Raw genomic sequence first — 13,285 nt, 5'->3', positions numbered from 1 at the left:
AGTTAGCAGAACAGCTCCTTTATAAACATTTTCCTTAGAAAACACATGGTGCTGCAGCTTTGCTACAAAGACCGCAGCCTCACGTTTAACGACACTCAGCTCTAACAGTTCTGTAATGCATTTGTTTGGACATCTCCAACGTGAGGCTTGGTCTTGTTTCAGGTGTCCGTGGCTTTCAGAGCGTTTCTCAGTGGCCATCCCCATCTACAATGGCATCATCTTCCTCTTTGTTTTGGCTAACTTCTGTATGGCCACATTCATGGACCCTGGCATCTTCCCCCGAGGTGAGTGCACGGATGGTTGAATGAATGCCTTTAATGCTGGGTGTCACCAAACAGGTAAGTTGTGTCGAACAGGCAGGACTTGGATGAAGTGATGGATTAAAGCTGCAGAGCGCAGCAGCACCTCAGTGAGGCGCGCTGCACAGGAAGCATGCCGCGGCTCAGTCGTTGGGATGTCTCATTGTGGTGTGAGGTCTGTTCATACTATTGAGATGGATACAGTGGAGCTGTGAAGTTTAGCAGCAGGCATCATTTAAGGTCGCGTGTTCATTTTAATCCGATTCTCCTCATGTAAAGTAAGCTTTGACACGGTTTTTAGGTTTGATTAGTTGTTATCATTTAGATCATTATGGTGAACACAACAACAGCTAACAGATAAAATAATGTAATTATTACGGAACATAAACATTATGAGTTTTGGATAACGTGTGTTGTTAGTTATACTAAACATTTTAAAACTGGCCTCACAGCTGGCTACAAAAACCGTTCGTGTTGTCCACATCTGCATGCGGTCGCCTCGCCCCGTCGTCCACGCTGCTGTTCTGGATTTGACTCTTTATTTGGTGGGATTAGCTCTCCACACTGTGGATTCTCTGCTAGGATCCCCACAGTTCAGAACTTCCGTCCACCCAGTTGTCCATGCGTTCAGTCACACGCTCTGCTTTTTTATTTAACTGCAGTCCTCTGTGTTTTTAGCTAGCTATCTCTGGCTCATGTCAGAGCAGCCTCTTATCAGAATGTGTGTTCCTAGGCAACCCAACACCAGTGAATTTACATTATATTTTACATTCATTTCTGTTTTGTTTTTTATTTCTTTTGATCTGAGTCTGAGGTGAAAAGTCTGACACGAAATATGAGATGATGAGGTTTCAGTGTAGTCACAGGATTGTTAAAATACCGAGGGGTCAGAGGGCCCTTTGTTTGACTGACACGGAGAGGCGACCCGTGACCCTTTCCACACGACTGGCTTGTTTGAAACTGTAAAAAACAGTTGCTATGAAAGAGTAAATAGTTTCTACAGACTGAAACCTTCTTTGTAGTCCATCATTTGAACGTGGACGCCTACGGTCAAACTCGGGTGGACTGAGTGGGCAGCTGCGAGCTTTGGCACTTTCACTGTCTCACTTTTGACCAATAGATCGTCAGTTTTAGGATTGTGTGTGTTCTCTGTGCAGCCGAGGAGGACGAGGACAAAGAAGACGATTTCCGCGCTCCACTGTACAAGACGGTGGAGATCAGAGGGATCCAGGTCAGGATGAAGTGGTGTTCAACCTGCCGCTTCTACAGGCCGCCACGCTGCTCCCACTGTTCTGTCTGTGACAACTGTGTTGAGGTGTGTTTGACTTTTTACATTTACTCATTTATTCTTCATATGAACAGTCTGAATGTTGCACGCTGAGTAAGCCTGCACTATAAACAGCCCAGTTTGATCTGAAACAGTCTGAATCATTGTATGCGTCTGTGGTTAGTGAGCCGTGTCCACAACACACGTGCTCTGTGATTTTCACACTTTCAAACCCTCGCCCGGCTGGTTTTGGCATGTGGTTATCATCATTGTTATAAATCTTTAGATGTGTTTAGAAGATGTAACTCAAGGACATGTCTTTGCTCTGCAGCTGTCCTGTTAGTGTATGATGGAAGGAGGAGTGTCAGTGTTGATGGGTGCAAACGAGTTGGACAGCCTGTAGTCGTCCTTTGAATAACACGGTACTCCAGCTCAAGCACGACCTGTAACAGGAGTTTACTGCAGTTTTGGACCTGAAAATGTTTCAGTATCTACTCCTTACTTACACTCCTTCCACTGGGCACGTGTGTAGCCAAACTGTAGCTGATGCTAAGCCAGTGAAAATGGTCTTGATGGGCCTCTCAGGCTACATACGTGTTTGCTAATGGTTTCCACAGAATGGCTGCCTCGTGTCCATCATCAGGCAAGACAGCAGTGACGCACCTCTATCTGTTCGCTGTCTCAGAGACATGACTCTAAACTCAGTGCACAATCTTAAATGGCCTGATATGTTCACACTGCAGCCTTCTACTGCAGAGGACAAGCTGAAGATGATGATGGCACCTCTCGTGCCGATTGCAGTTTAAATATTTAGAGGTGTCATTGCAGGTGTGTCAACATGACGTTTGAGCCGAGTTTAAGTTCTTAAGTAACTGTGTGTGGAACAGAACCTGACGACGAATAGGCTTTAAAAGCCAGGAAACATTATTTGGGCACACCGGTGTGATGTGCTGACTACCTAAATCCACCGATCGACTCCTCTCTGAGCGTCAGCTACATGTTTTTCCCCCATTGGCAGAGAGCTGCAGGGAAACATGCAGCTAGCAGCGTTCCACGTTAAGCCAGCACTCACTGTCTCTTTCTCCAGTTACAGTGACAAACAGGAGAAAATCACACTGTCCTTAATCCAGTAAAGAACTGGCTGCCAGGCCAAAATCAAATATGGCTGACCTTGGGATTGTGTGCTCTGTGCAATATGTCTGTGAAGGTTCTCAGTCATCCAGCTCATCACAGTCTAAGGTCTGTGGGAGTAACTCACCAAGAGGGACACTCAATTTTCAAGGATGCCAATGTTCACATTTTGGACAGATGGTTTGAAAGAGGAGTGAAAGAAGCATCTATGTCCACTGTGAGCGACCATCTTTGAACAGAGGCGGGGCTTACGACACCAACTGTCTGCCATCTATAATCCAGTGTTGAGATCCTTCCCAGACGCCTTAACGCCCACTCACATCCTGGGCCATCTGACCTCAGGAAATCACATGATAGGGTGGGGCCAGGTTTCACAATGACCTCATCCGAAACCTTGGCTGATTGTGACCTACACCTGCTTTCACACCTTAGCTCGTGTGATTAGGTAGAGGATCACCAGGGGTCCTTTTGTCCCTCTGTGGGGGGAAACTCCCACAGGGTTTAAATCTGGGACTCTCCACCATTTGACCCTCGAACTGAAGAAGCTTCTCGGATGAGAGGTGAAACGTCTTCAAGCAACTTAAAGAAGTCCAGACGCTTTTCTTTGCAAGCTCCTTAGTAGGGATGGGTATCGTTTAGGTTTTATCCGCTGCCAAACCGGTACTTTTGAAACGGTGCCGGTGCTCAAACTGGTGCTTAAAGAATGGAGAGCACAAACTTTGTCCAAAAAGCTCTCGTGTTTTTATTTTTAGCAGTCTCTTTTTTTCTGCAAAATGATAAGCACGGTCCAGCCCCACGCACGGGCGATCCGCGCTAACTCGCTAAGGGAGATTTACCACACCCACAGTAGATGTGCTCTTTTAAAAAAACGCTATGCGTCGCCAGGTGTTTCATCAGATTCGAGGTGTTACCTCCTTTGACAGCATCACAGTATCAGCTTAAAGCACTTGTTGCTGCTGAGTTTGCATCTTTTGCTGTGAAGTACAGCCAGACTTTGACCGCTTCACCTTGGGCATTTTTAATCTGTAGCTCTGCTCTAAAAGAACGTACGTACCTGGGCCCGCCTACTACGCTTGCAGAGGTAAAATGATTGGCTGGAATCCAAAGTGTATGACATCTCAGGGGAAATAAAGCAGCGAAATGTGCGCTGCTTTTCGGTCTGGTTACTACCGTTTATGTCAGAACCATAATGGCACCGGATACCGGTACCCATCCCTACTCCTTAGTGCTCTGTGTGAGTGTGCATGTGTAACCCAGGAAGTGGCATGCTGCCAACAGACAGTCAGTCGTTTACAGGGTTTCCATGATAGAGCACTGGCAGTCCGTCCCAGGCTCTGTTCTGCATTTGTCTGAATCTATTTGAATGTTCCAGGTTCAAAGGTAATCTGCGTTGCTCATCTGCAGCAGTCCAGGTGTTGGATCCGTGTTTGTATCAGCAGATGACCAAAGATCTCTGATCTCAGGACTAAACAGTTGTTGATATTGTGACCTTCCTCTGAACATGCAGTTGTACAATATTTCAAGCCTCTTCTCTTGGGATCACATGGGAGAGTTGTAATCAGAGTATTCTGGTGAAAGTATGTCACATTCCCAACCTGCAGATGACAGTTCTGTGTATCTGTTGAGGACTTAATGAGGTTAGACAGGAAAGGTGGTGCATGGAAATAATGCTTCTTAATGGCTGCATTCCTATTTCAGCCTCCTCTGACGGTGTCTTAAATGTCCCCCTGACTCTGCAGGACTTCGACCATCATTGTCCGTGGGTGAACAACTGCATCGGCAGGAGAAACTACCGCTACTTCTTTCTCTTCCTGCTGTCTCTGACAGCCCACATCATGGCTGTGTTTGGCTTTGGGCTGCTCTTCATCCTCTACCATCGGCAGAACATTGACCGCCTGCACGCCATTGTCACGTATCCTTTCATGTCCCGTGGATCTGGTACTCTCATCTGGTTTTACATTGCTGAGTTACTGTCAGGTTGTTTAAATGAGGCACTCTTTTTTTTTTTTTTCCCCCCCACTGTGGCGTGGGAAGATTTCACGTAGCTTCCTAAGAAAAGATGGTCCAACCCCACCCAATCTGATCTTTGAATGAGAATGAAAACACACGATATAAACGCACGAATCTGCATAAACTGGCCTAGGACAGGAGTACATTCTGGCTTTGCTCGCCCCACACACACCACATGTTGTTTTGTCCATCACTGCTCTCCATAGGCCTTGATCTGTTGAATGTAATGTTTAAGATGCTAAGGTCCTTGACCCCCCACCCGTGCGCTCAGGCTCGCAGTAATGTGTGTCGCAGGCCTGTTCTTCATCCCTGTCGCTGGCCTCACTGGCTTCCACATAGTCCTTGTGGCTAGAGGCAGGACGACCAACGAACAAGTAAGTAGAAGTCAGTGTTGCACACATGTACACCAGGAACCCAGGAGTTAGCTCATTCAGTTCAGGTCAGTCTTATTTATATAGTGCCAATTTGTAACAACGGTTGTTTAAAGACACTTTATATTAGGTAGAGATCACAGACAGAGAACCCCAAATATCAGACAACCCCACGGTGACAGTGGCAAGGAAAAACGTCCTCTTTGGCCCTTCCACTGTGCACTGTGGCATAGGGAAGGATGTTTGTTTTCCTGGCAGAGAGACGGTGGTTATCCTTCAAACAGTCCTCACGTCCTACTGAGTGCATTAATTTGAAAGTGGATACAGGTTAACAGCCATTTAACCCCACCCCCCACCCCCCTCCCCGCATTGTTATATTCTCCATGTAAGTTTTTGTGACGTGTCTGTCTCCAGGTAACGGGGAAGTTCAGAGGAGGTGTTAACCCTTTCACCAATGGCTGTTGGAAGAATGTCTCTCATGTCCTCTGCAGCTCACAGGCACCCAGGTCCGTTCTTTGTTTCCCCTTTTTATTGGACTCTCTTGTCGAGTGTCGAGAGCATTACCCTGTAGCTCATCACACTTCCTGTTTTTAAAATGAATTTCTTAAAACTGGCCACTGAATAGTGTAATAACAGAAACAGCTGGTGAGAAACTAAACAATCTGTGAGCTGTTGCTTTGGTGTTAGTGTTGAAAGTGATCAGATGTAGGATTAAGAGGAATTTGGATTTGATACCAATCATTAGCACTGTACTGATGTGAATGCTCTCTGCAGGTATCTGGGCAGGAGAAAGTGTGCACAGAGTGTGAGTCTGCAGCCTCCTTTTCTTCGGCCACAGCTGACAGAGGCCCAGCTGGCTGCAAAGATACTGGACAATGGCATACAGGGAGATCTGCACAGGGTAAGAGGTGCAGCAAAGGTGCTCGTGAAGCTAACGTGCCACAAACTGTGCTGTGCTGGCTGCTTCAGCCTGCCGGTAATAAACAAGGGTTATGCAAGGGAGCTGTGCTTCTCATTCAAATCTGCACTTGATAAGTTTGCATATAGGCAGGTCCAGATGGCAGCGAGAGCTCTAAAAGCTGTTTGAAATTCAACAGGCAGAAATCCTGTAAGGTCACAGCAGTAAAAACCCAACCACATCCATCAGGCTGCGTGCTGCAGAGCTAAGGATGCAAAAACGGGGTCCTATTTATTGAGTTTGGGTTTTTATTGTTTGCTGCACCTTTTTCTTGGTGTTGTTTGTATTTTATCTTGTTTCTGTTTAGTTTTGTTTTTGTGTTGCTGTAAGAAACTGCTAAAGACCTGCAAGTATTGTACTTGTTAGGAAATGGATGGAATAATTTGTTCTAGTCGCAGGTGGATGATTGATTTTGTAATCGTACGTAAACGTATATCAGAGCTGTGGCCATGGCTTGGACGCAGAAACGCTGTCACTGCTGACAGACCTGGGAGACCAAAACTGAGGATGTCTGACAGACGCCCCAGTCAGCAAGATCTTCAACTTACACCTCAGGCAGAGGTTCTCCTCAGGGAGACACGGAGTCCGAGTGGACCATGCTCCACACCTCTTGCTTAGGCTACTGAAAGGAATGGGGCCTGCACGATCCTCAGTGCTTCTCGTGGCGGCAGTGCCAGAACCAGATGGTGAATACTGGAGGTGAAGTGAGCCGTCAGGCTGAAGGAGGAATCTTATTGGGAGTCCACAGGCAGCTGACAGGTACTGGCAGGCCAAGTGGAGTGTGGCTCTAGCCATTCAACATTGTCACAGACCCTTTCATAGTTTTTATAGAGTGTCTGGGCATAGTCAAGCGGTCTCCACAGTGTTGGCTGCAAGATTTTATCTTTGCTTCTTGCGGAGGATGAGGTTCCTTTGGCCTCCTTTGACCTCCAGTTTGCACTGGAGTCGTTTGTTGCTGAGTGTAAAGTGGAGGGAATGACAGCAGGAACCTCCAAGTCCAAGACCATGGTTCTCAGCCACTAAAGACTGGAGCGCCCACTCCAGGTCAGGGATGAGTTACTGCCCCAGGTGGAGGAGTTCAAGTATCTCGAGGGGAGAGTGCATGCAAGGTTTACAGACAGATTGGGGCGGTGTCTTCAGTGATGGAGATGCTGTACCAATCTGTTGTGGTGAAGCGAGAGATGAGCATGAAAGGGAAGCTGTCAATTTAGCACAGCCTCTGTTTAGTGACCGAAAGAATGAGGTTGTGGATCAGAGTGTCAGGAATTGGTTTCCCTTCAAGGCTACGTCCACACGTGCCCGGCGTAAACAGCATTTTCGGTCACGGAAAACGGAGATTTCTAAAAACTCCGGCCAGGGTGGATATTTTCTAAAACTCAGTTTTTGCGTTTACGTGTGGACGAGAAAAACGGAGAAAACGCAGCGTCAAAGGTGCGCGCCTTTTGTGACGTCACACTGTGCGCCACGTTATTGTTTCGGTGAAATGAATTTCTACAATACTGTTACTGTTAATTCTACTCTCTGCAGTGTTTAAATGCTTACATATACACACAGTTACTGTCCGTCCACACAGACGACTCGGTTCTGCTTCTATGCCCCAGCTTTGTTTACTTTTTCCCACCGAGGCTTCTAGACTTCTGATTGGCCAACATTTCTGCACGGTTAGGAATCTAGCGCCACCTGCTGCTTTGGCATGTTCATAGCAGCGTTTTCCTTCATTTCTGCCTTTATGTGTGGACGGGATTATTTTTTAAGATGAAAACGGAAAATCGCCGTTTTCAAAAATACCCGTGTACGTGTGGACGTAGCCTGAGAGTCGCTGCTCCTCTACATGGAAAGGAGCCAGCTGAGGTTATTCGGACTTCTGACTAGGATGCCTCCTGGGTGAGGTATTCCAGGCATGTCCTACTAAGAGGAGGCCTTGCTGTAGAGAATATATCACTTGGCTGGCTTGGAAACATCTCAGTGTCCTCCTGGATGAGCTAGAGGAGGTGGCTGGTGAGGGAAGGCTGAGTTTCTCTGCTGCTGTTGCCCCGTGACCCAAACCCGGATAAGCAGCAGGAGATGGATGAATAATTTGTTCTTTCACACAGTCTTTGACCTTTGGCTCTGCCTGTGTTACAGTCAGGAACATTTTCATTTAAGTTGCACATGGACAAAGTTTACATAAAGTTTCTTACAGCCTCACACCTACAGATGGGTACTGATAAGATTTTCACGATTCCGACTCATCACGGTCACCTAAATGCACAGTAATGGCAGGTTTGTAATAAGGCAGATCGCGCTAACATAATATGCACTGTTGTTGATTATTTACCTGCCGCATTAACGGGAGAGGACGTGCAAACGTTACCGCTGCTGCTGGGTTGAGATTCACGAGTCCAGAATTAAAAACACGACATTCATTTAAGGTCATCGCGTGTTTTGTGAGCAAATGCTTTTGCATGTTCGTAGTGTTTCCTCCCTTACATGAAGTATCTGCTTTACAAGTATTGCAAGTTGCCCTGTTGTCATCCGTTCTCGTAAAGTATAACCAAACTTTTGAGCGTTTGAGCCGCCGTGTTTCCTGCCAGGTAAATGATGCTCCACAACGTGGTGACGTCATTCGGGGCGACTGGAGCCGATAAGGGAATCGTTTGCAAAAATGGCAAACAATCCCAAGGAATTGAAACAGTGGGAACCGGTTCTCAACAAGAACCGGGTTTCGATGCCCATCCCTACTCACACCACCCAGCAAAAGTCCATCTGGGTGTGACCCCAGGCTTCTTTCTACTTTTCTGTTCGGATTTGGTCACAGAATGTCTGTATTTCACCAACAGATGGGTAATTCTGTCACTTTCTGTCTCTAATGCTCGCATTTCTTCTTTGCAGTCAAAGTCCAGTCTGGAAATGATGGAGAGCCAGTCCTGTGACGCTGAGCCACCACCACCTCCTAAACCAGAGCTCCGCTACCCAGGAATTACCAGAGGAAACACAGAGGGTGATTGGCTCTTACTCTGTCTGCTGCAGTTTGTCTGCTTCCTGTTCAACATATAGTTTCATACAAAGGTTTGAGAACCCACACTCAAAGGACTTAATATTTATCCTCATCGGGAGGCTTGTGGTTAGCACTGGTGCCTCACACCACGAGGGTCCTGGGTTCGAATCCCTGTGGCTGCGTGGATACACTGTCATGGAGGAGATTACGTTAATTGGTGATTTTGGATGTGGAGGTGAGTGGCTGTCTGTCTGTGTTGACAGCTGGGATGGGCTCCAGTATCCCCAGCTCCCTGCCAGTACTGTGAACATTTAGAGTCCCACAAGCAGCAGAGGGTTGCTTGTGGGATACTATGTCTTACTTCATAGTATCATTAAAAACAGCAGCTGTGTTGCACTAATATGATGAAATCTCTAAATTCATCGTCAGAGGTTTGAGCTTTGAAACGAGCGCTGGTGACAGCGTCTCTGTAAATGAACAGAAGGTTAAAACGAGGAGAAGGATCCTAAACGCACCTCACGAAGACCTCACACACCTCTGATCCAAGAATATTGGACAATGTTTCAAAGCAGCGCATGCAGGACACCCCAAGACCTTTTGCAGAAGGACGGACTAAAGTCTCACAAAACCTGAAGGGCTGTTAGCTGTCAGAAGAAGCGGTGCTAGTATCATCATGCAGGGTGTCCAAACAAAACTCTGCATTCACTATAGCTCTTCTATGCTAATGGTGCTCAGAGCACATGAAGGAGATTCTGTGCTCATCTTGTTTCTCTTTCCACCCTCCAGAGTGCAGTTTGCTGAACAAGGCCCCTCCCACTCCCACTATGTACAAATACAGGCCCACGTACAGCCCTGGCAAGAACCACACGGCGCTCACACATGCTTACGCCAACCAGGTAACGCACGCAGAATGCAAGAGTGTGTGCTACGTGTCAGGTTGGACCTCCACTCGTCCCTGCTTCTGCTTCTTTGATCATTTTTTAATCTAACATCTCCATTTCTGTTTTGGTTTTTATTTTTCTTTCTCCTTTTGATTTCCTGTCGGCCATCTTGGTTTGGTTTCTCAGTGGCTTTCTGTTGATCAGTAAGTGATTGTGCTGAAAGCAGTTTCCTCCTCTTATCTTCCTTTTAACTTGTTTCCTGTCTCCTTCTGTTTGCACTGGACGTGGCTGAAATACTGCAATGAAACCACTGAAAACAGACTTCACGACTCCGTCTCAGCAGCGTTCTTTGAACACAGTGAGATATGAACGTGAAGCAATCAGGACTGCCATAAATACACTGGTTCTGCTCAGTATTTGTGCCCCTGTCTGGTCCATATCACTCCTCAGTTTCTTTGTTAGTTCTTCCTGGTTAGATTTGTGCCTTGTAGCCCTTTTCCATTGCCTGGGGTCCCAAGTGATCTGAAAATGTGATGTCAGCAGACCGCATGCCAACGATTGGCCAGTCGGGACATCACTCGACACGTCATGAGAGAAACTGCCACCATTTTTAAAGCACAGCAGTGGGGAAATGCAGAGTGTGACACACATTGAGCCTTGACGTGTTCCTTTGTCGTGGTGTTCATGTCGCATACAAATGTCATCACAAGATCTGTGGCTACACCGACCCCCCCGCGCGTTGGGTGGCAGTCGTAATAGTTTGAGTCACATCGACATGATCCAAGTAGGTACTAATGGAAAAGGGCTTTGAGTGACTGTGGCTGTAGCTCTGTACGATTCCTCTTTAGTGTTTAAGCATCAGTGTCAATACAGCGAACGCCATCATTTCACCATCTCAGACATTCTGACTGACATGTTACTGAAACAGGCAGAGCGCAGGAAGCTCCAAATACAGCGCACAATAGCAGGATCCAGAGAGTCTGAACACTGGCATGGTTATAATGAACATTATGATGATGGAGCTGCCGAGTTCATCTGGACAGTCAGGGTTGTACAAAGAGCAGTTTGGTAAATGTGCTGGTTCTTTTAATGCTTTTTCACTCGATTCGAGCACTTGAAGCACTCTCTTAGCCTAACGTGCACACACACACTCTGATGGATACACTGAGATACTTGTGAAAGCACAGGCCAACCACCGGCCTTCTGCTCAGATGACCCACCCCTGACTAATCACCGTTGGTTAGGGGTGGCTGTTGTGTCAGGCTGTCACCGCTAGAGTGCAGTATGACTTTAATCTTCCCTCATGTGCTGAGCTTCTTCTTGTTTCTTTTTCCTCCCTCCGCCTCCCTTCACCTTCCCTCTTCTCTCTCCTCTTCCCTCTGGCTCCTCCAGCTAAGTCGAGGGGAGAGCGTCGGCAGTGCCAGGGACTCTTCCTCCTCCACCTCTTCCCTCCTCCAGGCCAGCCAGCAGCCTGGTTTCCGCTCGCAGCCCAGCCTGGATCGGAGGGAAACGTCGTCTGAAAGAGGGGGAGGAGGAGGGGAGAGGAGGGAGGTGGGGCGAGAGGGAGGAGGAGGAGGAGGCGGCATTCCTGGCTATTCTCTGGGCGGGCGCTCCTACCCCTCCTTCTCTGACCCCACCGTCCTGTCTGCAGTGGCGTCGCGATCTTCCAGCTCCACGCACACCTCGGCGGGCACCGTCCACGTCTCAGAGGCCACCACCACCTCCGCCAGCTTCAAGAGCTTAGCCAATCAGACACCCCCGCCCCACCACCCGTCTCGCAACGGGAGCCTGTCTTACGACAGCTTGCTAGCAGGCGGCGATGAGTTTGACAAAGCAGTGGGCGTGAGCTCGGTGGCCCCCGACGTCTCCGGTGGGAGACCCTGCACGCCAGCGGCGGGTGGTGGCTACAGCTCCCCCTTCCTGTCGTCACAGCAGAGAGAGGCTGAGATGCAGTCCCAGTCCACCCAGTCACCCCACCACCACCACCGTTCCTCTCACCACCACCACCCCTTCCTCCATCACTCCTCATCCTCCACGTCTTCCTCCCCACCGCCTCCACCAGAGAGGGAGCGCCTGCTGGGCGAGCCCCACCTACCTGCAGCGCCTGCCGGTCAAACCTCTGCTCCACCGCCCCCACACCACCACCACCACCATCACCATCACCACCACCACTCCCACCACCACCATCATCACTCCTCGTCCTCTTCCTCCACCTCTCGTCCTCCACGCTTTGCTGCCCCTCACGCAGGGCCCCACCACGCCTACCCCTATCGCACCCGTTCGACCGACACGCCTCTGGGCTCCTCCTCCACCACGCATCCTCCCCGCTCCCCACACCCCCCACCTCTGGGCAAGTCGCTCTCCTATTCAAGTGCAGCCGCCGCCGAAATGCAGTACCGGCTGGTCCGCAAGGCCTCGGCGTCGGCCGGAGCAAACGCAGCGGGGGTAGGAGGAGGTGGAGGCGGAGGGATGGGAGGAGGAGGAATCCAAGTGCCGAAGTGAGTATGAGTTTGAGCTTTTGTCGGGACGATTGGTTTGACACTGAAAAAGCGCCTGCTCGCCTGAAACCTGACTACCTGATTGACTGCTCCTCCTGCTCCTGCTCCTCCTCTTCCCTTCTCTCTTCCTCCTCCTCATCCTGCCAGACTTCCTGTGAGTTTCTCATTCTTCTCCCTTTGCTCGTCTTCCATCCATCTGTTGTGCGTTGTTTGTTGTCTTGTGCGTTATTGCTACTGTCTGTTTGGTCACCATGATTTGACGTGCAGTGATGATGACTTTAATCAAACTGAGGAGCCCAGTGTTTGTGGGAGAAGCTTTTTACTGCTCCTCGGTTTAACCGCACAGGAAGTGAAATCTGAAGGAAGCGTGAGTAGCAGCACAGTGTTGCTGTTAAACTGAGGCTCAGTCTGACCGCTGCATGACGGCGTTTTCAGTTTGTCTGTCCCGTCTGTCATTCCTGTTCTTTTCCGTCCTGCTCGCTGTGTTGTGTACACGTACTCCACCCCTGTGTACTGCCAAGGTGTTTCTGTAGCTACGATTATTAAAGGGAAGTGAAAAGCATGATTCACCGTCCACAAACTACTGACCTCTGTGTACTAAAGCTAGCTTTGGTAGCCCTGGTTTGGGTTGACCTGATGTGAACTATAGCATCGACATGGCTGAGGGTAGCACCGCCCACCGCCAGTATTTTCATACACAGGACCAATCAGCGTAAACACTTTTTATTGTCACCATCGGTAACACAACAGCCCAACTGTGTGTCCATGTTCCCTCTGGAACTACGCACGCCGTAACTACGTCCACTCTGACTCGCCAAATTCTTTCTCACCGATCAAAGCGATCCAGTCATTCCTTCATCTCCAGTGTTCAACATGAAATGTGTTCAGGTCTA

At 48.6% G+C, this 13,285-nt stretch overlaps 1 protein-coding gene across 2 annotated transcripts in view; it reads left to right on the top strand.

The window, feature by feature from the left end:
- Nucleotides 1-13,285, top strand: part of zdhhc5a (zDHHC palmitoyltransferase 5a) — a 31,846-nt gene that overhangs the window by 16,159 nt on the left and 2,402 nt on the right. For both annotated transcript variants that reach the window (XM_082536600.1, XM_082536599.1), the window contains 9 exons: nt 163-284; nt 1,457-1,614; nt 4,437-4,609; nt 4,979-5,081; nt 5,493-5,584; nt 5,853-5,979; nt 8,908-9,016; nt 9,800-9,909; nt 11,287-12,392. In XM_082536600.1, the coding sequence (XP_082392726.1) occupies nt 163-284; nt 1,457-1,614; nt 4,437-4,609; nt 4,979-5,081; nt 5,493-5,584; nt 5,853-5,979; nt 8,908-9,016; nt 9,800-9,909; nt 11,287-12,392 (2,100 nt within the window). The remainder of the gene's footprint in view (nt 1-162; nt 285-1,456; nt 1,615-4,436; nt 4,610-4,978; nt 5,082-5,492; nt 5,585-5,852; nt 5,980-8,907; nt 9,017-9,799; nt 9,910-11,286; nt 12,393-13,285) is intronic.

This window comes from Aulonocara stuartgranti, assembly GCF_965226115.1.
Source record: "Aulonocara stuartgranti genome assembly, chromosome: 6".
In the NCBI taxonomy this organism is placed as follows: Eukaryota; Metazoa; Chordata; class Actinopteri; order Cichliformes; family Cichlidae; genus Aulonocara; species Aulonocara stuartgranti.
Note: the sequence above shows the minus strand (reverse complement) of the source record. Positions and strands in the feature narration are given on the sequence as shown.